General features: G+C 43.1%; 1 protein-coding gene across 4 annotated transcripts in view; it reads left to right on the plus strand.

The window, feature by feature from the left end:
* The window catches only part of FAM168A (family with sequence similarity 168 member A), a 579,070-nt gene that overhangs the window by 447,101 nt on the left and 107,355 nt on the right, over positions 1 to 24,614 (plus strand). For 3 of the 4 annotated variants that reach the window (XM_029602124.1, XM_029602123.1, XM_029602122.1), the window contains one exon: positions 22,332 to 22,457. The exons of the other annotated variant lie outside the window; for it this stretch is intronic. In XM_029602124.1, the coding sequence (XP_029457984.1) occupies positions 22,332 to 22,457 (126 nt within the window). The remainder of the gene's footprint in view (positions 1 to 22,331; positions 22,458 to 24,614) is intronic. 4 annotated transcript variants of the gene reach the window in all.

A 24,614-nucleotide genomic window follows, 5' to 3' on the forward strand; every position in this document is an offset into this window, starting at 1 on the left:
ACACTGGATATGGAAAGAAGTCATTTTTTGGAATGGAGGGCTCAAGAACTGCAGGTCATGGGTCAATTGCTGGATGATCAAGGGAATATGCTTTTGATGATCTACAAGAATCTTTTGCTTTGTACAGAGGGATTATTTTCCTTATCTGCAATCCCACCACTATATGGGATCTTTGAATCCCTCTGAATTTATTAGTGAAAAATTGGCTTCTTTTACAAGAATGGTTTGATATGGAAGATCCTGGGAGACACACTTTGTCATCCCTTCATCAGTTGCTGATACGCAGTGAACCTGTTTGGGATACTGCTCTGTTGCGGATTAAATATGAGAGGGACTTACTTAGTGACATACAAAGAGAGAAACATAATTTAAACTTTTGAATCTTGCTTTTATTTCACAATGACAGGCATACCTGGCTCATATTGCTGATTCGTATCTTTGTATGAAAGGCTTAACTGAAGTGGGGAGTATTGGTCATGTTAAAAAAAAAAAAATACAAGATTTCTGGAGAAAAGTATATCGTTATATAGAAGGCATTATTTATTTATTTTATTTATTTACTTATTTGTTTTTCTATACCGATGTTAAACTAGTGTTATCACACCGGTTTACATAGTGGCAATGGGATCCATAGCTTAGATTTACATAGTAAATTACTTCTCAATCATTGGTGTTTGAATCTTTGCCTTGTTTGGGGATATCAAATCAGAATCCCACTATACCTTACCACAAAGGATATGGATATGAAAAGTTTTCTTGTTGGCAAAAGTGGCTATTACATTTTTGAAGACAGTCGACTGCTCCAACACTTACTTTTTTGAAAAATAAAATTCTTCATTTGTTGGTGATGGAGCAAATGTGTCCATCCTCACATCCTAGGAGAAAGAAATTGGTACTGGAGGCTTGGCTCCCTTTATATATCTCATTTGCCACCTCATGCTAGAAGTCAGATTCTCAATGATTTCTCATAATGGAAAATCTTAAGCTGTTTTGCTTATGTGTATGGACTTTGATAAATATGTCTATAATAACCAGAATGGGGGGAAATGTCTGATTAAATGAGAGGGGAGGCCTTTGGGGGGAGGGGAGAGGAGAGGAAATTGGTAGGGAGGAGACATTGTTATGGTTTGAAATAAGAAAATTTACTATGGTTGTAACTGTATGGACCCCATGAGTTTTGGATGAACATTGTGTAACTTTAAGTTTTGCTAAAATAAAACAAATTTTTCTAAAGTTACAGCTCCAAAACAATTCGGCATTTCCCTGGCTGCTTGCCCTCTTAACAGCTTTTATTGTTTGTGCTGATAACTAATTACTATCAGATTTCCAGGATGGGCAGTTCCTCCTGAAATGGCCCATCTCTTTGGAGTTATAGCTGGACTGTGACTCTTCCCCACTTCCCATTTAGGACTGTGTTTATCCACAGGCTTTAACTCCCTGCTATATGAAGAATTTTTGCTTTTCTGGGCTGCTTTTTTACACTTGACATTCCCCTGCAACAAGGGTAGCTTGAAAATCCTTTGTGCTTTTCTCTCAATCCCCCATTCAGGGTTGCCTCATAGTGTTTGTGGTGATTGTTTTTGTTTCACTTTTGTGAACAAATGTGTACATGAGTCTGCCTTTCAAACAGTCCAGTGTATGCATTCTTGTATATTCCCCTGGGCATTTATGCATGATATGTGTTCTGTAAGCTCCACAATAATAATAATACAATCACATGACTATCTTTCAAATCTTCTTACATACATTTCAATTTTTTTGTGGTTTCTAATATAGTATTGAAATAGAAACATAGAAATGACGGCAGAAGAAGACCAAACAGCCCATCCAGTCTGCCCAGCAAGCTTTCACACTTTTTTTTTTCTCTCGCATACTTATCTGTTTGTCTTGGCGCTTAGTAACCTTTTTTATTCTATTTCCCTCCCCCGCCATTAATGTAGAGAGCAGTGTTGGAACTGCATCTAAATGAAATAGCTTAATTAGTTAGGGGTATTAACCACCGCAATAAGCAAGCTACACCCATGCTTATCTGTTTATCCAGCAGACTATGTAATTCAGTCCTTGTTGGTTGTTGCCTGAATATAGATCCACCTTTCTTCATTCCCCCCTGCCGTTGAAGCAGAGAGCCATGCAGGCTAATCATTGAAAGTGAAGTATCAGTCTTGCTCCCCTGCCGTTGAAGCAGAGGGCTATGCTGGATATGCGTGAAGTGACTACTATTTCTTGTGATTCTTTCAGCCTTAAACTGTACAACCTGTAAAGCAGAAATACTTTGCTGTTTAAATTATACCTTTCATGTAATCTTTCCAAACTTTCCCACATCTGTGTCATGGTACACTTATGGATGTGTATTAATTGATTACCTTCAACAAGAAGACAAATAATACTTTTTGTTTCGATATCCCTCTTGCACAGTTTTGCATTTATCGAATGTGATATGCAAGGTCTGCCCTTGCATATCACATCTCATAATTTATCCTTATTCGTCAGCATTTTCAGCTTAAACTTCCATATCTGATAATTACTTAGTGATCATTCTCAGATTTGTGCTGGATACTATGTTATCTGAGTCAGTTGCATTCTTTTGTTCTATTCACTGTTTGTAGTCACAGTATGTGCCTGCTTTTTTGCAGCTTGTCTCAGCCCTGAGTTTCCCTGGATCAGTGCACCCTGAATTCAGAAACCTTTTCTCTAGGTCCCTAGCATTCTCTGGGCCTGTAACCTGATATATTTTTCTCTCCTTGTCTGGTACCAGTTCTGTCTCAATCTGCTTAATCAGGGTCAGAACTGTGTGTGTCTGTGCGCAGCAGGGACCATCACACCTCCAGGAGGAACACTTAGTGTGAAGCAGAAAGGAGTCCGAGCTCTTCTGTTACGGCATGCAAAGATTCTTTACTTGAGAAACTGGAATAGAAAACAAACATTACATATGCAATTGCATGGCTCTGTACAGGTGATTATGCTGGAAAATAACCAGCAGAACAGGCAGGAAGAAAGATGAAGACTGGACTCATTAGTACAGGTTACATCCTATCTGGAAGCTCTTGCAGATCCATCCCCTCCCACACTGTGTCAGATGACATGGTTGGGGGTGGGGTGAGGCAGTGGTTAACTCCTTGCAGTCTGTTCTGCTATCTGTACTCCAATTATGTCTATTAAACCAAATTGCTTTGCATTTCTGGGGACTACTTTCAAACTATGTACTCCTAACCAATCTTCAGTTGTATCCAAACACTGATTAAATTTAGTCATCTCTACAAGAGAATCTGGATTAAAGAAAATCTGACCTGTATATAGTTCGCATACATGTAACAACGGTATCCTAGAATCTCGGATCATGTCACTAGTGGCATCAGAAATAAATTGAATAGGATCGGAGATAATAGTAATCCATGTGGCATGTCACATGCTGCTATTTTAGGTACTGACAATTTCTGGTCCCAGCTGACCAGAAAGGAACGTTCCATTAGAAAAGATCTGAACCATGCCAAAACCCTTCCAGCCAATCTCACTTCCCTAAGCCATAATAGCAGCAAATCATGATCTATAATATCAGTAGCCATACTCATGTCAATTGTGACCATGAGTATATCGTTTCCATTATCCATACTTAATATGACTTCATTCGTTAAGGCCTCTAAGACAATTTTGTACTGTCTTCTTTGCAAAACCCTGATTCTTGCGTATGGTGATTTAGCCTTCATTATGAAGTCCCTCAATTGTGTAGCAACTATTTTCTCACAAGTTTTCATCACAAAAGACAGATTTCATATGGGATGTTAATGTTTAATATCCATGGGATCCAATTTTTCTTTTTCTTTTTTTTTGCTTTAAGGTGGGCAAATATTTGAATACTTAATAAACTTATATTAACATGAGGTGTCAAAAACTTTGCCAATGATAATTCCTTAGTTTTCACCAGTTGAGCATAGGATCCAAGGAAGATGAACTGTTATTCATTGAGGATAATACCTTCTGTATCCCCAACTCCACCACCAGATTAAAAGATATCCAGATGCTTTTTCCCAGAACCAGTTCCCTGTTTGGCATGAAAAGGGAGATTGCAGAGGAAGACAGAACAGAATTAAAGGGGAAAGATTAAACTGATGCAAAGCAAGGGGAATGGAGAAGAGAGAGCAGAAAGCAGAGAAGGTGCTGAGTTAACAGCTCTTTACAGCACTGCTGTAAGGAAGAAGGGACCATGGCCCTGCATCATTGCTGTAGAGGTGTGACTGACAGCGCAGGGAAGGGAAGCCAAGGCCCTATACACAAATAGAGCATAAGCAGAAAAGAGGGTGGTATGAGAAGATGCAAAGAGGAGGAGGAGAGCAGGACCCACACAGTTGATTGTGAGGCCCGTCACAACCAGACGATTCCACCAGCAATCTGGCAGTGTGGGGATTGTGAGGCAACAAATGTTCCCAGTTCTTGCTGTAGTCTTTCCTCCAGTCATGCACTCCTGTTCTAAATAGAAACCCACAGACTGCTTCTGCTGCTTTGCCTTGAGGTGGGAGGGAGATTAAAGAGCGAGAGAGCATGCCATAGGAGAGACTAGGAAATAAAATGGAAGGGAATGTCTACAGGGATAACATAGCACAAGATGATAATTGTTCCTATCCACCCTCTTTGTAGGGGCAGAAATAAGCAAAGGTTTTCTGTCCCTGCCTGAGGCACAAGTAGAAATTGGAAATGTTGCATAAACTAGGAGCAGCTAGATCTGATTTTGGTCTCTCTAGTTAGAGATAAACCAGACTTTTGTATTTCAGTTTATTTTGATTTATATTGTGCCTTTCAGACACTTCAAAGCAGATTCCATTCAGGTACAGTAGGTTTGTTTTTATTTTTCCCAGGAATTTATTAGTGTTTATTATAATAAAAATGGGAGAACTTCAGTAGAAGTCTCTTTTTTTTTTCCAATGATTTTTCTTCCATTTTTGTTCATTGTAATAAACAGTGAAAGATTCAAGGGTAAAATAAAGTAAAAACTGAAAACGAAGGCCCCTATATATAAGCAAGGGAGACATTAATTGAACTTGGATGACTTATGGCAGAAGGCAATCGTATCTGCTCAAGTTAAGGCAGCTAGGGGATAGTAGAGAAGTGCCACGGCTAATACAAATTTTGCAGTAGGTCAATAAAACTTGAGCTGTGTATAACAAATTAGTTTTCCACCATCTCAGATATAACATAGTTTCATCTCTACTTATCTTTCCCTTCTTCAAACAAAAAAGTTTTACTGTTATCTCTGGACAGCATTTTACATAATTGAAGGCATACTTAAGTTTAATCTTAAACCAGTTGATCACTCACTATTAAAGCTCCTGACCTCTCACCTCCCATGGTGTAGTGCAATGATTCTAAACTTGTTCATGTCACCAGGGCCAGATTTAAGCATGGGCAACCAAGGCACCCACGGGCACGTGCCTTGGGCACCAAATTCAGAAATTGCCCAGAAACTGGGTCTCCTGATGCTGCTCTCTGCTTTCGAGGGGGAGGGAAAGAGGGAATCACTTGCCCTAGATCCTATGCCTATGGGTGCTATCTTAAATCTGACCCTGCGTGACACGACACACCCAACCCAAGGTTCATTTCATTGTGGCATAGCATCACTTTCCCTCTTTCAGCTTCCCCACAGCCCTGGCATAGTCACCTTCCCTTCTCCCCCAACCCCTAGCATCATCACCTTCTTTTTCTTTCCCTTCCCCCTATCTTCTCTCTCCTTCCACCCCTCTGGCATTTTCATCATTTCTTCCCTTCCCTTCCCTCCCCTCCCCTCATCCCACTTCCCTGGCATTGTCACCTTCCCTTCTCCCCCAACCCCTAGCATCATCACCTTCCCTTCTCCCCAACCCCTAGCATCATCACCTTCTTTTTCTTTCCCTTCCCCCTATCTTCTCTCTCCTTCCACCCCTCTGGCATTTTCATCATTTCTTCCCTTCCCTTCCCTCCCCTCCCCTCATCCCACTTCCCTGGCATTGTCACCTTCCCTTCCCTCTCTTCTCCACCCCCTAGTACCATAGTAGCAGAGTAGATAGCAGAAAAAGACACAGGTGGTCCATCCAGTCTGCCCAGCAAGCTATATTTTTATTATTATTATTTTATTCTTAGGGTAATTGCTGCTCTGAGCAGGTTACCCCAGTCAGCATTGGTTACCTTTTTCTTCATTTCCATCTTTTAGCCACTGGGATCCTCTGTGTTTATCCCATGCCAATTTGAATTACTTTACCATATTTGGCCTCACTACCTCTTCCAGGAAGGTATTCCATGCATCTACCACTCTTTCTGTGAAAAAAATACTTCTCCTAGGACAAGCAGGATGTTAATCCTCGCACATGGGTGACATCATTGGATGGAGCCCAGCATGGAACTTTGATCTCAAAGAATCTAGAGCTTTCAGCATGCCCTACTGAGCACGTGCAGCTGTAGTCATCACCCTGCCCCATAGGCAGAGGCCCTGTCTCTTCTTTTCCGCAGAGCTGTCATCTCGTGGTTGTGGAGCTCATGCTCTTTTTTTTTTTTATTAAAAAAATGTTTCTTTCTTGTAGTTTATTCTTTTTCCAGCTGTCTGCCGGCCGCATGGTGGGTTCTCTTCTGTGCATTCTGACAGTCTGTTAAAAAAAAAACCAACAAAAAAAAAAACTGCTCCTTCAGGTTTTTGTATTTGTATCCTCTCTTTGCTCTGTATGTTTTTTCTTTTTTTCCACAGTGCTGATAGGACTGGACTATGCAGTCCGTCAGTGATCCGTGTAGGCCGCTGAGCCTGGCAACTCGCCTGAGTTCTACCCGGGCTGAAGTTCCATGACAGTTCACCGATTGCTTGGCTTCGGCGGATTCAGACAGTGGAAGGATAGAGGACCATGCCATTCCTGTGAGGAGGAGAGTTCATCCTCCCCATGGACGGGAGCCCTGCATGACATTGCCTCCCCTCCTATGGGCTATGGGAGGCCCCAACGCCCGAAGGTGTGGACCAAAGATGCCATGGGCGTCTGCAGGGAAAGGCCCTGCAGCCCCCAGACAGGTCATTGATATCAAAAGAAATAGACGACCGCTAGTGCCGACAGTAATTTCCCTCAGCTACACCAATCCGCCGAAGCCAAGCAATCGGTGAACTGTCATGGAACTTCAGCCCGGGTAGAACTCAGGCGAGTTGCCAGGCTCAGCGGCCTACACGGATCACTGACGGACTGCATAGTCCAGTCCTATCAGCACTGTGGAAAAAAGAAAAAACATACAGAGCAAAGAGAGGATACAAATACAAAAACCTTCAAGAGCAGTTTGTTTTGGGTTTTTTTTTAAACAGACAGGATGCACAGAAGAGAACTGGCAAACTGCTTATAGATTGCAGGACATGTCCGTAGTCCTCCATAAGCACCTGTGCTCGCCAGGGACTTCACTGCAGTCGTTCCCTGTAGGACTCGCAGGTGAGCCGGTTCCACCGCAGTTTCAATGGCCCTCTTCTCGGAGTGTTCTCAGGTACTGAAGGGGGTGACACCATAAACCACCACCCTCCACCATGCCTTACCTGGAGCACCAGTGGTGCTGGGGATACCGTCGTCACACTGTCCTCATCACTCTGCTGGAGTTATTGTAGCATTGATGCACAGTTTGAGCGGTTGGGACAGATTAGGCATTGTTGCTTCCGTCGGTCACAGACGGCTGCAACCGCTCTGCCTCACACACCTCTTTTACCCTTTTCCTCCTCCCTTGGAAGGATGGCTGCCTCCACTGCTGTCTGCCGAAACCATCTGCATCTCCGAGCCAGCATGGGCGTCCCCGTTCGCCATGCTTAGTCCGGAGGCCTCCTAGGGCACACGCGCACATGCTGCCTATGTTTTTGAATACGTCATGGTGGGAACCTCGTGGGCGGCCCCACCGCATGACATCAGTACCTCGGGTTTTTAAACCTCCGCTCCGCTCCAATTCAACGAGTTAGCAAGGACTACGTTTTTGCTACTCTGACTGCTTCTAATCTGCTTGCTTGGATTCCTCACTACCCTTCGGGGTATCTCATTCCTACGGAAGCTCCAAGTACTCGCTCCTCGGGGGCCTCTCGCTTCTACTTGCCCTCCGGGGCTAATCTGCCTAACCTTAAGGAAACCCGCTCCTCGGGGGTCCTGTCTGCTTTCTTTCAGGAACCCTCAGCGCTCCTAGGTACTCGTCCTCAAGGGCCTATTCTGCTCAGGGTATCCTGCACCTTGGATCTCTGGTCCCTCGCTTTATTCAACTACCGAAGGAAGTTATCAGCACTGCTACTCTGTGACTATCTCTACGCTCCAGCTCTACTCATTCCACCCTCCAGGTTCACGGCCTATCCTGCGCTGCGGAACACTACCGGACCTTTGTTACATATGGATGAGACTATCATCTACAGAGACTGTTTGAGCTTACTGAGATATCGCTGGACTACAGCACTGTCTTTTCCTTGGGCAAGATTCAACTCATCAACAGCAGTATAATAAAGCTTTCTTTCCTCAGTGTCTGCTTACTAGAGTCTAGCCAATCGTTGTGGTTCCCCACGGGGCCCCTCCTCGTGGGAGGAGTCATCGCCACTTCGACCAAGAGTCCACAGTATGCTACAAACCCAACAGGCATCTGTTCCAAGGGCCTCAGACGCTGCCAGATGGCATTCTCCCTGGCTGTGCAGGCCTCAGCCACACTAGAATTCTGCCATCTTTTGGCATGATCTCAGCCTCCGCGTCAGTCCATAATGCATAGTGCTGAGGAGCATTGGAGGAGGAGGTGTCATTACATACTCTGTGCTTGGTCATGGGGCGGTATGTAGCCACCGACTCGGGCACATAGTTCTCTGTCCTCGCTGGGGCGTGGGATTTCTCCCACAAGCTCAGCACTCAGGATCATGGGTTTGCCACCATCCGTGGATGGGTTACCATGGCATGAGTCCGCCCAGCGTGCTTTCTCAGAGGAGGTCTTCCAATTGCCCTCTGTTGCTGGGCGTTGGAGGGGGGGGGGGTGGATTGTTCCCTCTGGGCGGTCACAACAGGTTATGTTCCTCAGCCACATGGCTGGCCTAGGACTGCATTCCTGGTTGGTTTCTGAAGTGAGTGTACATCGTGAGAGTGGCTCCAGCGTCCTCTCCTTTCTCAGCAGAGGTATATGTCTTTTGCCCTCTACCATATTCTTGTGGAATAGTTCCTGGGGCTCTGTCCCTGATAAATGGTTTTTCTCTGATCCAGAGCCCCAAGCCTCTGAATCAGCACATCTCCTTGGAGCACAGGGTGGGGAGCGGCTTCGGCGGTCGTTGGACCATCTTCAGCTGGGGCCCCTCTGGAGATTGTAGTGTCCCTTATCTGAGGCTGGCTGCCTGTGGTGGGTTGGTCGTGTTGGCACCTCGGCAGTCAGTGATCGTGCCTCAACTCTCCTATGGGAGGTTGCTAGGCCTCGATCCTGCTGCTTTCCCCTCCCATCTGGAAAGGGAGACTTGACTGGGTTCCAAGGCAACCTTTTCGGGATCCCCTCTAGACACCCAACTATGCACCCCTTCGAGGGGTGTCCCTCGTTTTCTATTCCCGGACAAGGGATGGCACTGCTCTGACTGGAACCAGCCCCGAGAATAGTCAAGAATACCACTCTCCCTTGGGCACTCTAAGATGCAGCAGGTCTATCCATGAGGGAGCCTGTCCAGTGTTGCTTCCCAGGTTTCCGCCTGTTCAGGAGCCACTTTGGAATCTGCTGGACTCAATGAGCATCTTCCTTAAGGGTCGCTATCGTCAGACATTCTTGCCTGTGGAACCCTCCTCAGTGAGAAAAATTTCAGTCCATCAGCTGGGCAATCATGCCTTTCACCTTTTTGCCATGTCCAGGGCTGAGGGATTTGGGGGACGAGTACCCCGCAACAGAGGTGCACTGCCCTTTGCTCACAGTAGCATGCATGCTGTTAAGAACATAAGAACATAACAAATTGCCATGCTGTGTCAGACTAAGGGTCCATCAAGCCCAGCATCCTGTTTCCAACAGAAGCCAAACCAGGCCATAAGAACCTGGCAATTACCCAAAAACTAAGAAGATCCCATGCCACTGATCCAATTAATAGCAGTGGCTATTCCCTAAGTAAATTTGATTAATATCCAAACCTTTTTTGAACCCAGCTACTCTAACTGCACTAACCACATCCTCTGGCAACAAATTCCAGAGCTTTATTGTACGTTGAGTGAAAAAGAATTTTCTCCGATTAGTCTTAAATGTGCTACTTGCTAACTTCATGGAATGCCCCCTAGTCCTTCTATTATTCGAAAGCGTAAATAACCGATTCACATCTACCCGTTCAAGACCTCTCATGATCTTAAAGACCTCTATCATATCCCCCCTCAGCCGTCTCTTCTCCAAGCTGAACAGCCCTAACTCTTCAGCCTTTCCTCATAGGGGAGCTGTTCCATCCCCTTTATCATTTTGGTTGCCCTTCTCTGTACCTTCTCCATCGCAACTATATCTTTTTTTGAGATGCGGCGACCAGAATTATACACAGTATTCCAGTTGCGGTCTCACCATGGAGCGATACAGAGGCATTGTGACATTTTCCGTTTTATTAACCATTCCCTTCCTAATAATTCCTAACATTCTGTTTGCTTTTTTGACTGCTGCAGCACACTGAGCCGACGATTTTAAAGTATTATCCACTATGATGCCTAGGTCTTTTTCCTGGGTGGTAGCTCCTAATATGGAACCTAACATCATGTAACTACAGCAAGGGTTATTTTTCCCTATATGCAACACCTTGCACGTGTCCACATTAAATTTCATCTGCCATTTGGATGCCCAATCTTCCAGTCTTGCAAGGTCCTCCTGTAATGTATCACAATCCACTTGTGATTTAACTACTTTGAATAATTTTGTATCATCTGCAAATTTGATAACCTCACTCATCGTATTCCTTTCCAGATCATTTATATATATATTGAAAAGCATCGGTCCAAGTACAGATCCCTGAGGCACTCCACTGGATCCCTTTTTCCACTGGATCCCTTTTTCAGGATCACTGTCTGTGGACAGAGAAGTCCTGGGTCATGCAACATTGTCCATTGCTGGGCCACATGCTCCCTTAGGAGGGGAAGTTTCTCCCCTGGGGCTCTCAGTTTCTGCTGTTTCAAGAAGACTGAGTGCTCCATCTCAGTGGGTTACTTCCTGCTGATTTCAGCAGTGAGTTGTTCACTTGGGGTTGATAGACAGCCGGGCGACTTGTACTTGCCCAGGTAGTTCTCTGGTCTTCCTCCTTGTGTTCTTTACTCCTTCCGACTTTCGATTTGTTTGTCAAGGAGAGGGGAGGTAAAGCTAAGGTGCATGTGGTATATCTCTGTAAACCTGCAGAGAAGGATACACCACGTTTTCCCACATATTTTCGCCATTCTCTGGCCAATACTGCCTTGGTTTTTTCTCTTTCTCTAGGTTGCCCAAAGGGCCTTCCTGCTCCCCTTATGATCCTGTGACAGGATAGATGAACCTGTTCTGACAGGTGCTCTTGAATGAGCTTCAGACCTATCTCGTCTCCCTGCGCAGGAGTTTTTGGGCTACAGGCCTATTTGGGGGATTGTCTCTCATTCCCTGAAACCTTTGACGCTGTCCTGCATGGTCAGCCACATCTGATGCTTCCAGCACACAGTGTCTGTCCCAGGTCCTGCCGTGGTTTGCTGCTTGTTCTTTCAAGTGTTGCATGGATTTCTTCTGCCCATTCGGCCTACCAGCCATACCTGGGCACTCTTCTCCAGATCTTTGGCTGTCCATGGTCGACAGTCTCTTCTGGAGAGCTCTCGGAACCCAGTTTGTTTTTCATTTGTTTTTTTCACACCAAAAGTAACTGTGCAGTGTTCGACCTAGAGTCTCTCTTGTTTACATCTTGGGTCCTTCCTGTATCCAAGAGGATCTAGCTCCAATGTTTTTGTCAGAAACCCTGCTTGTACTTTCTTCTATGATGTGCAGATGCTTCTGTTTGCACACGCGTCATTTCCTTGCTTCAGCCATCCCTGCTACACATGGGTATTTGTGTCTGTCTTTTTCTTGGCTTTCTTTGTAGAACTCAACAGTTCTCCAGCCTGATGGGTCAGCTGCCTTGCAGGCAAAGGAGGAAAGTAGTGCTCCAGTACTGTGCGGTTTACCGCTTTGTTCTGCTCAGACAGCCTTGAGCTACGGATTCACCCATGTGTGAGGACTACCATCCTGCTTGTCCTAGGAGAAAGCAGAGTTGCTTATCTGTAACAGGTGTTCTCCTAGGACAGCAGGATGTTATCCTCATGATACCCTCCCATCTCCCCTGGGAGTTGGTTTCTCCATATATGAGCTATATCTTGGACTGAGGGACTCTGCTTAGGGGGCAGGATGATGACTACAGCTGCACATGCTCAGTACGGCATGCTGAAAGCTCTAGATTCTTTGAGATCAAAGTTCCGTGCCAGGCTCCATCTGATGATGTCACCCATGTGTGAGGACTAACATCCTGCTGTCCTAGGAGAACAGCTGTTAGAGGTAAACAACTCTGCTTTCTTGACGGTCCTGACCCTTCCCCCTTGGAGCTTCATATTATGACCTCTTGTTCTACAGTTTCCTTTCCATTGAGAAAGGTTTGATTCCTGTGCATCATTGATACTTTCATGTATTTAAAAGTCTATATTATATCTCCCCATCTCTTCTCTCTTCCAGAGTATACATATTTAGGTTCTTCAGTCTCATTTCATAACTCTTTTGTTGCAAACCCAACATCATTTTGGTCTTCCTTCTCTGAATCGCTTCATCATCCCTTCCCTCTCCCCCCATCCCTGGGATCAGTCCTCCCTTCCCTCTTCCCCCACCCCAGGATCATCCTCCCTTCCCTCTTCCCCTACCCCTGGGATCATCTTCTCTTTCCCATCTTTTCTGGCATTATCACCTTTTCATCCCATACCTCTTCGCCCACCCCTCTGACATCTTCTCTTACGTTACCTTTTCTTTCTCTTCAAACCCTAGCATCATCACCTTATCTTCCCTCTCCCCCATCCTTGGTATCATCAGCTTACCTCCCTCCACTCCCAAGGCATTCATCTTTCCCTTCCTCACCTCCCCAGCACCCTGAGAAATTCATCTGTCCTTTCCTTCCTCCCACACCCACTGGCACATTAATCTTCCCTTCTCGGGGGAGTGAGCAGAAGAGAAGGGAGGAGGGAATCGCCCTCCCGCTGAGCCATCTGGAAACGCCGCGAGAAGATCTGAAGCAGGGGAAAGTTTGCTTTGTTTTCCCTGTTCCGGCTTACCCGAGAAAGAAATCTGTGCAGGCAAGCCGAAGTCCAGCTGCGTGACGTAAGCTGAGGACCCCTTCCGACGATAAGACCGGCGGAAGGGCGCTGCCAGATGGGGAGTGAGTGGAAGAGAAAGGAGGAGGGAATCGCCCTCCCGCTGAGCCATCTGGAAACGCCGCGAGAAGATCTGAAGCAGGGGAAAGTTTGCTTTGTTTTCCCTGTTCCGGCTTACCCGAGAGAGAAATCTGTGCAGGCAAGCCGAAGTCCAGCTGCGTGACGTAAGCTGAGGACCCCTTCCGACCATAAGACCGGTGGAAGGGCGGTGCCCCGCCTAAGCCGCACGCGCCGAAGGGGTGTGCGGCTTGGACCGGCTTAGGCCGGGGGTTGGCCAACTTTCTTTGTTTACAACTTAAATGGGCAAGAAACGGAAAGCGAGAGTCATCACTACCTCCTCACCGGTGCAAGTACATCGCATAGGCCCTATGGACCAACACGTCGTAAGGGTGTTGGAAACGCCAAAAGAGGACAGTTTGGGAGGTATGTCTTTAATCTCCCTTAGTTCTGGCGAAGGACATACTCCACCACCGCAGCCGAAGGTGTTAACATCCCCTGGAACATCAAGTGAACGGGTAGGATTAGCTCAAGGAGGTACTGATATTAACCCACAGTCTGTACCCCCTTGGACTGAGAATGTCATTTCCTCTAGTAATAATGATGTACAATTGAGACTCCCAGTACACATAGAAAGTAACATTAGCCCGGCGATTGTGCCAGACAGTGTTACCATGGCTGATCTTGGTAGAATGATATTAAAACTTGACAACAATGTAATTAAGATGAATGAATCATTAGTGACAGCTATTAATGTTAACAAGGGATTAATTGATGAACTAGTAAAAAAGGTGGATAAACATGATAAAGAAATAACAACCTTGACAAATAAGATTCAGTTAATTCAGAATTAGAATTCTGAAAATGTTTTTATAAGGGATAGTATTATGATACACAAGGAAGTTGATCATGTAGAAAATTTATTGAGATCCAGGAACATGAGAATTTTAAATTTTCCAATTACTCTGCTCCTATCTCCTTGGGAGATGTTTAAAAAATTCCTGAAAGTCATTATTATATCAAGATGATGAAATTCCCAAAATTTCAAAAATATATTATTTAGAGAAAAAATCAGCCAGAGGTACTGATATTCAGAATGTAAATGGAGAAGTTCCATCTTCTCCGGGAATTTCGACTTTCTTAGAAGAGTCGATTGATGATATTAATAAAAGAGCTACTCTTTTTATATCATTTGTGGCTGAACAAGATAAGGAGAATCTATTCAAAAAATTCTTTAGATCTAAGGATTTATTATTTTGTGGACATAAACTGCAGATGTTTCCTGACGTGGCTAGATCCACACAAGCTAGAAGAAAGTATTTCTTGTCATTGAAAGCACGTGTACTTGCAATTGGAGCGACCTTTTTTTTTTTTTAATTCCCTTGTTTATGTTGTATTAATTATAGAGGGAAGAGATTTGCATTTTTAGATCCAACACACTTAGAAACTTTCTTGGTTGATAAAAGTCAAGCGGAAATATCAAGTGAGCATGTCCAGTAAAGAAAGAATACCTCCCTTCTCTTCATATATTGTTTCATTGTTTTGTTGTATAGAATATAGTAAATTGCCTTTTCAGAATTGATGGATATATGGTAATGTTTACTTTGTCTCCCCCATTTATGGTATATGTAACAACAGTAGTAATTACAGAATTGTTTGATTTCTATATTGTTTTCTGTGTTGAGATACATATTTTCTTTTTCATGGTGTAAGCTACTAATGAAAAATTTAATAAAGATACAAAGAAAAAAAAAATCTTCCCTTCTCGTTCGCTGCCATATTCTGAACTGGCAAATATCAGTGAGGAGCGCTTACCTGCTGCTACTTTCTCCTTTGCAGATCTTGTATGACCACCGGAGCCTGCACAGTATATTATAGAGGGAAGCTGGAAGAGGAGGAAGCAGCAGCAGATAAGCACTGCTCACTGACTCCCCCTGCCAGTGGGAGGACATTCTGCAAGACAGAAAGTGTGGGTGTAAGGATAAAAGGAAGGCTTTGCTGCTGCAGCTCAAGCTTGCCTCAACCTTTCTTTCTCTGGGGCTCTGATTAGCTGAAGCAAATTTTGTAGAATTCCTATGCTTAGCCACAGCACACCAATGTGCCACTATACACTGGCTGGAAAATGCTGGTGTAGCAGGAACATATAGATTGGCTTACTTAGGGATTGAAATGGTGGCATCAGATTTGTTTCCTTACAATATTCTGTTATTTTAGAGCCTGCCATTTTATTTATTTTTATTTATTTAATAGCATTTCTGAATCGCTTTGCAGATAGAAACTATCATCTGTTCCTCTACTGCTAGCTTGCCATACATTTCAAAGGTATGGAAACAGTTTAGCCTCCTCAGAAGCTCACAACCTTGCATTGCTTCATCATCTTCTCTTAACTCTGACCTGTTGTTAGTGGTGATGTTTACAGTGACACTTCCAAGTCAAAGGGGAGACTTTTACCTCCTCTGATTCAATTGTTAACAAGGAATCTGGACATACAACATAGCATTACAGAGTTAGCCACATAATAATTTCTAAAAATTTTAATACAAATAAATAGTACAGCATTCTATCATAACTGCATTTAACACACTATTTTAGCAGCTCTCAATTCCATATAAATTTTTTCTTTGTATACTGCATTTTCACTACCATAAGTATCAAGCTACTAAGAGCAGTCCTCCTCTTCAGAAAGATACCATAAGTATCAAGCTGCTAAGAGCAGCAAAAAGAAGGGCTAGGCCTAACCCTACAGCTCTCAAATGCTAACACCAAGTTGGAATGTGCCTTTTTTAAATCAAAGTTCCTTCAAATCAGTTTAATATATGCCCCGCCAGGAATTCTTGAATCCGACCCTTCTCCAATTATCGAATTCATCGCAAAACACTTCAACGCGGACAAACCAGCCATCCTGATGGGAGACTTTAATCTGCATGTAGACGCCCAGCCACTCTCTGCGAACTGTGAAACTCTTCTCACCTCTCAGCCATATGGGATTCAGACAAATTAACAGTCCTACCCACAAAGCGGGCCACACTTTAGACCTCATTTTTATAAATGAGGGTATATCGCTTCATATCAACCCAATATGATAACCAGTACCATGGTCGGATCACCAGATCATCTCCACGGTCCTAGAGATTAAGGAACATCCTCCACAGGCAACCCCCATAACTTCGGTAACATTCAGGAAACCTTGTTCCAGAGAACTCCTTAGCTAGCATCTCTCCAATGAATTAACTCAACTCTACCTTTATGACGCTAACACTGCTTACCTCGTCTTGGATCAACATCACCAACAAAGTAGCGGAATGAATTTGCCCAACGATCACGAAAACACTTCATCCGGAGAGGGACAACAGAAAACCATGGTTTACTCCTGAACTAAAGACTCTTAAACAGGACCTTAGATGTAAAGAACACAGGTGGCGTAAAAAACCCCTCCACGACAACCCTAAATGCCTTCAAATCCGGCCTAAATGCCTTCAGGAATGTCATCAACAGAACAAAGAAAGAATTCTTCTCTAAAAAGATCCATCACTTCATCTTCGATTCCAGAGCACTGTTCCTCTTACGTATCAGCCCTCACAAAACCATCCACACCCCTCATTCCAGATGACCAAGCTACCAGTAAAGCCAACGAATTAGCCGACTTCTTTGAGAGAAAAATCTCCATTCTTGTCGCGCCCCTCATGGCGCCACTCCCCCGCCCTCTACCACACTCTTCACCGGTCATCAACCCACGCACGCAACCTGTCAGCAACGAAACCCATCCCTAATCTCCTTCGAATTGACGTCTTCTCTAGAAATAGAAAACATCCTTAAGAAACTTAAACCCTACTCACACCCGTCAGACCACATACCATCCAACCTGCTCTTTACCATCCCAGACATCATTGCTAAGCCATTAGCAGACATAATTAACTGCTCACTAGCTCAAGGTCACGTTCCAGACCAACTCAAGCTGGCAATGCTTAAACCTCTTTTTAAAAAAACCCAACCTCTCACCATCTGACCCAGCCAACTTCCGCCCCATAGCGAATCTGCCGATGATCGCCAAACTCTTGGAGAAGGTCGTAAATAAACAACTATCTGAATACCTCGAAGAAAATGAAATTCTCACCCCAACACAATTTGGCTTCCACAAGGCACTAAACACGGAATCATTACTATCTTCTCTCTCGGACACCATCCTCCTAAACTTGGAAAAAGGACAACCATACCTACTCGCTCTTCTGGATCTATCCGCAACTTTCGACACCGTGAACCACACAATCTTACTACAGCGACTTGCAGACATTGGCATCAAAGGATCTGCTTTCAGCTGGTTCAAATACTTCCTTGAAAACAGGTTTTACAAGGTGAGGATAAACAATAAAGAATCACACCCAGTCAGATCCAACATGGGGGTCCTCCAAGGATCATCCCTTTCACCCACTCAATTCAACATCTACCTCCTCCCTCTCTGCCATTTACTCACCAACCTCAAGTTAACTCACTTCCTATATGCGGACGACATCCAGATCCTCATCCCAATCTGAGTCTCTTCACAAAACCTGGTCCCACTGGAATAGCTGCCTTCTAGCAATCAACCGACTTCTTACTAGCCTCAACCTCATCCTCAATACCAACAAGACCGAGATCCTTCTAATAGCTCAGGACAACAACAGCAATCTCCTCAACTTCTCAAGTTCTTCCCAACTAGCCAAAACCTCAATCAATCATGCACAGCAGGTGAGAGACTTAGGTGTTCTGCTCGATAACCAACTCAACCTAAAAAAATTTGTAAACTCCACCAAAGAATGCTTTTTCAAATTGCAGGTACTAAGAAAACTAAAACCTCTCCTACACCTCCGAGACTTCCGATTGGTGCTACAATCTATCATCTTACCTAAAGTGGATTACTGCAACTCCCGCCTTCTGGGTCTACCCACCAACACAATTAAACCACTACAGATGGTCCAGAACACTACTGCCAGGATTCTCACAAACTCCAACAAAAGGGAACACATCACCCCCATCCTGCAGAGCCTTCACTGGTTACCAATCAAATTCAGGATTCTCTTTAAAGCCCTCATAATGATCCACAAGGCTCTGCATAATATCTCCCCCCTTAATCTAACTTTTCAACTACGGCCGCACATCACAAACAGACCCATCAGAAGAGCATACAAGGACACGCTATATACCCCTCCGGCTAAAACCACTTTAAGGAAGCGCGCCCTCTCCACAGCTGGTCCTCCCCTTTGGAACTCGCTCCCGCCGGACCTCCGCCAAGAACCCTGCCCTCTGGTCTTCAAAAAGAAATTGAAAACATGGCTCTTCAGCCAGGCCTTCCCGGAGAGATAACTCCTCTCACTAAGGCTCCCCTAGTTCACATCAACTATATAAATTCGCATCCATCAGTTACGCCTCCTTTCCCGACCCGATGGCATTTTCCTTAACCTGCCCACTTGCTAAGTTAGTTCTCTCCTGTTATCCATCAGTCACCCCTCCTTTCCTGCCCCGATGGCATCTTTCCTAAAGATTTTAGAATCTCCATTAGGCACAGCCCTTTGTTGCTATGGTTTATTGTTTATTATCATTGTTTCTGTTATTATTATTAATACTTTATTTTTAATATTTTATGTTTAGTATTATATTGTTATACTTTAGTGTATTCCTAATGTTCCACATGTCCTCTGTTTCCGCATGTTCATTGTAACTCATGTTTCATTGTACCCGCCCTTCGGCGACAGTTCAGTTTCATGTAAACCAGTGTGATATGTATCCTATACAGGAACATCGGTATATAAAAATAAATAAATAAAAATAAATAATATCCTGCATCAATATATTCCATTCTGATCTTCTTATTCTAACTAGCTGCATAACATAGCATATTTTGTTCTGTCTTAATATTTTATATGTACCTTTGAACTATTTTAGTAGTGGTAATTGGCGTATGGAAATAAGGATCAATTGTTTATTTATTAGTAGTCCTTAAATGTCTCTTCTTTTTTCCTTTTAAAGAGCAGTTCCTTTCATTTCTTCCCTCTGTCCAGATTACAGGAGAGTATGTTCAAGCTGGTACTTTGATGCTTTCAGCAATAAAAAACACTTTGTAATAACACTTGATGTGTCCGGTTATTGGCTAGACCTCTACAGCCTTGGGTAGTTCTGCTTATACATATAGAACATATGCAATTTGCTGGGGAGAGGAAAGGAGTCGCTACACAGTCGCAAAACATTCTGGCTGGATGTAGAGCCCATGATTGCAAGGTTCAAGAAGGCGTTCTGGTTTCATGGGTCCCAGCCAAAGGATATCATTACAATGATTATACTAAAACCGGAGGGGGACATAAAATAGGGGGAAATCCTTAGGTAGTTGTGAATGCAGGTTCATGGTTCATCCTTAGAAGCCCAAAGGAAAAGAAGGAAACCATGAATCAAAGAAAATTGCACTTTGTAGGTATTTAAAGTGTTGTTAGAAACTTGTGACATAAATAGAATGCAAGCTCTTTTTTGAATGCGCATGCTTTCTACTGCACTATACCAAGCACAGTGCTATATTTTCTTCCCCCAGAGTGATTATTGTAGAGCTGCTTCACAACAGACATGGATTTATTATACTGATACAGACCAGTGCTTTTCGCTCTGCCTCTGAGCCCACGGTATTATTTAACTCAATTCCATTTAACACAGTTGAGAATTCAGCCACTTATACCCACTTGCTTGCTCTTTCCTCTCAGATGAAATGATTTGTTTCATTTTTCAGCTGTCCACTTTAATCTTTATTTTCCACCTTTTAAAACTGGCTTTGTAGTAGGCCCGTAAAACTAGAACAAAAGATGTGCTGCAGCCCACAAACACTAAATAAAGACTACATTGAAAACTTTTTATGACGGCCACTGATGGAGAGAATGGGAGCAGGCAGAAACCATAAGATTCACTGCAGCTTTTCTGGTGCTTAGAGTTTCTCAGAATGTTCGGTATCTATAACTTGTAATATTTTTTTTTATTTGAATATTTTAAACAGAATTAGTGGAAATGACTCTAAAAAATGATGGGTTACAATCATAATTATCACTCCACTCTTCTTGTTCCCCTCGCAACCACGAGGAAGATTGGGCATCCAAATGGCAGATGAAATTTAATGTGGACAAGTGCAAGGTGTTGCATATAGGGAAAAATAACCCTTGCTGTAGTTACACGATGTTAGGTTCCACATTAGGTGCTACCACCCTGGAAAAAGATTTAGGCATCATAGTGGATAATACTTTGAAATGGTCAGCTCATTGTGCTACAGCAGTCAAAAAAGCAAACAGAATGTTAGGAATTATTAGGAAGGGAATGGTTAATAAAACAGAAAATGTCATAATGCCTCTTTATCACGCCATGGTGAGACCGCACCTTGAATAGTGTGAACAATTCTAGTTGCCGCATCTCAAAAAAGATATAGTTACGATGGAGAAGGTACAGAGAAGGGCAACTAAAATAACGGGGATGGAACAGCTCCCCTATGAGGAAAGGCTGATGAGGTTAGGGCTGTTCAGCTTGGAGAAGAGACGGCTGAGGGGGGATATGATAGAGGTCTTTAAGATCATGAGAGGTCTTGAACAAGTAGATGTGAATCGGTTATTTACACTTTTGGATAATAGAAGGACTAGGGAGCATTCTATGAAGTTGGCAAGTAGCACATTTAAGACTAATTGGAGAAAATTATTTTTCACTCAACGCACAATAAACAGCCTGCAGAGAACAGGAGGGAGGGTGGGGTTGAAGCTAAGGCTGTAGCAAATGAAAGAAGAGGCAGGTTACTCCCCAATCCAACCCCTTTCCTGCTGTAGAAAGAGAACAAGAACTTTCTCAAGAAAATATAAAAAGCATGGTTGCACTATTCAATTCAAAATAAGTGACATTTCACAGTTAAGTTTGTGACTTATGTCTTAATTTAATAAAGTATTGGTTTTTGTACACAATATACTTTTATTTGTATATAATTTAAATATTGTTTAAAAACAAACAGCATGAGCAAACACTATGAAAACATGTTTTGCATAGTCAGTCTTTATGCAGAATTATGCAAATTTGCTACAAAATTGGCTAACTCTTGCTGCATAATCTTGAAAAATCTGCTGCAGGAAACCAGGGGCTCTGAGCATGAGTAAATATAATAGTGGTGGTAACAATATTAGTGGTAAACAAAACAGTGTTGGTAGTATGGTTAACAAGGTAGATCAGAACAAATGGTGATAATTTAAGACCTAGACCAATACAATAGTGGAATATGGAGCATAGCATAATAGATCACTTCAGAAATGGAAGTACAGGTGGTGAAATATTTGGTGCATAGCAAAAGAGCAAGTAAGATAGGGGAGTGGCTTTGGGAGGGTGGGGATTTGTCACAGGCAGTTAGATGGGTGGAGGGGTAGTGTGGGAAGTTTCAGTGAATTCTAAGAAATGAGATAGCATTTTTATAAAGCAAGTTCTGGGTAGAAATTGTTAGGCAGATCAGGGAGGGTCACTGGGAATTGCAGGAAGATTGTAATGAATAGCCATTTTTGCAGTGTTTCCTGAATCTGAAATAGTTTTTGATGGCTCATTCCTCAATTTGGGTCCTAGGCAGGAGAAGATTTAGTTGTTTATTCAAGACAACTCGAAATACCTTCAATTAATGTTTCTTGGAAGTTATAGAATGGGTATTCAGATAAGTTTGTATGTGATAATCGTTTGTCCCATATGCATTATAAATATAGGAACAGCTAGATATATATCTGCATGTAAATACATCTGTAAATATCTATATTATTTTCACAAATTCAGAAATGTAATTAAAATTATTTTCTGTGAAAAGTAGAAGAATGTTCCCTTTGGCAAGTTTTCTTATGATATAATAAACATCTTTTTATTGAAACCTGTGAAAAGGAATGCTTCATTTGTTGTAATTTATACTCGCTTGGGATTTTTTTTATGCATAACTCCTTTCTCCCACCACTCTCTCTCTCTCTCTCTCTCTCTCTACCATAGCTACACTGCTGATGAAGCAGGCCTGGCCACAGACCACCTCCTCTTGTGCCACAGAGGGAACCTTCCATCTCCCTGTGGATACTGGGACTGAGAACAGAACCTACCAGGCTTCCTCTGCAGCATTCAGTAATGCATCTTATTTTTTTTTTAACCATACATGTAACTATTTGGACAGGGAGCATGAATATATATTGTGATCTCTCTGAATTCTGCTGGCAATCATGAGTGCAACTCTGGAGGTTCTGGGTCAGTGGATATTTTAAAAGGGTGGTAATAACTATGCTAGGGAGCCTCTAGAAGCAATATGTTTCTCCGTAGACAAACAGGATGAATCAGCCACACAACTGAGTGATGTCCCTCTGATCGTGCAAACATGGAGAATTTCCTAGATAGTTCTGGAAAATTCTAGAAAGATTTCACATGCTCAAGACCTCCCTTTAAGCTGAAGTCACATGGAGCCTTATCAGTGTTTTGTTTTGTTTTTATCTGCCTACAGGAGTGGATATGTTTCTTCACAATGTTTATTTTAATGATTCTTCAAAATTTTTCACCTCCTCAGTTGGTTTCCTTTGCTTTTCCAGCCCTGTTAGCTTCCTTCCTAATTGGGCAGACTAGATGGGCCATTTGGTCTTTTTCTTCCCACAATACTATGTTACTATATTTATTTTCTTTATCATCAAAGTTGCTTGGTCCCAGATGTTTTTCTTCATGAAACTATTTTCCAGTGACCTCAGTTGGCCTCTCTTGCTTTTACCTTGACAATTTTCCTCACCATATCAAAGAAGAGAGCCAGCAATTCACTACGGACCTCCACCTGGATTGCATATCCTAGTTAGGCCTAGGACATGTCTCTAGTTGTGACACCTGTGCTAAGAAATCATCTAGGTTCATCATGCAGCAAATATTGAAACTCTTCAACATCTCCAAGAAAATCCCAAACTAGGATAAACCCACATCTGCATTGAAGGACCCACTGACTTGATAATCGTTCAACATCAAGAATGCATCTATCTTCTTCAAAGTTAGGATCTAAGAAGAACCCCAAGAGAGGGGGAATATTTCCATTCCTCCCACTTGATTAAAGAAAAGGTTTACTGTGCTTTGAGTTTTGGATTGAAAGCAATCTGCATCAAGCAATTGTGCAAAGGCATTAAACCATCAACATAGATTCTCATTAGTATTCAATAGTGAAAGCAGGGAGCTAGTGGCTGTTTCAGTCTATCCTCCCAAGCAGTATTATCCAGAAGCAAGCTCATCCTCATTGGTGTTGAAAGGTCCATTCCAGTACCATCATTACATCCCACTTGGTTTCCGAGAAAGATGTGTCCACTTTTACTGAGATCCTTCCGGTTTTGGCCTCAGCAATTTTTGAGCAAGAGTTGAACCGCAGACAGTTGAACAGCATCTCAGACAGCCATATCACATATCTTAATACCAGCCTTTGGAACCTATGCTAGAAACCTGCCAGCAGTCATTGAATGGTTCAGCACCAAATTCAAAGCCTCAGTCAGGGACTTAATTTTGGTGCATTCTGTATCAAGCAGGAATCAAATTGCATCTGAGAGGAGCACTTCCCGACTTTACAGCACCAATCAGTCCTGAAGCCCTGTCAGCCTTGTGAAACATTTTTTGTAAGTAAGGTTGCAGGGTCAGTGCCCTTACAGCTACAACTCAAATTGAAAATTGAGTCAGAGGTATTCTGGGGTCTTCCCAAGCTTTCTTGAATTCTGACTGCTCTTTTCTGTGGCCACCACCTCCACAAGAAGACTGTACCTGTTGGTGCACTTGATGCAGAGCTCCTGGCTGTCAGAGAAAGAGTCTGATCTATGGAAGGTAGCATGGCAGACTTTTAGATGCTTAGAGGAGACCTTCAGGGAGGTAGTAGCCAAATCCCTACTCCAGTCTGGCAGCTCCTGTGCTGCCTTGGAGGAGCAAGGTCATCTGTAAGGACAGGGTCTTTTAAATTAGAAAATGGGGGAAAGCTGACAGTTGCTCAGCAGTGTGTCGTTCAGAGGGAGGTATCTTTGAAGGATGCTAATAAATAGAGGAGTTAGAGCATCCTGATAGAGAAGATCCAATAAATGCAAAAGTAGCCCTGGTGTCTTCAAGTAATGAACAGATTGAGTTAAGATTCAAATTATCTCTGTCAACTGCTAAAAAAGTTGCATATATAAATAAAAAACCACACTTTTTGAAATGTCTGTATGTAAATGCCAGAAGTCTAAAAAGTAGGATGGGTGAGTCAGAATGTATAGTACTGAATGAAGAGGTAAATATAATTGT

This window comes from Rhinatrema bivittatum, chromosome 5 (genome assembly GCF_901001135.1).
Source record: "Rhinatrema bivittatum chromosome 5, aRhiBiv1.1, whole genome shotgun sequence".
Classification (NCBI taxonomy): Eukaryota; Metazoa; Chordata; class Amphibia; order Gymnophiona; family Rhinatrematidae; genus Rhinatrema; species Rhinatrema bivittatum.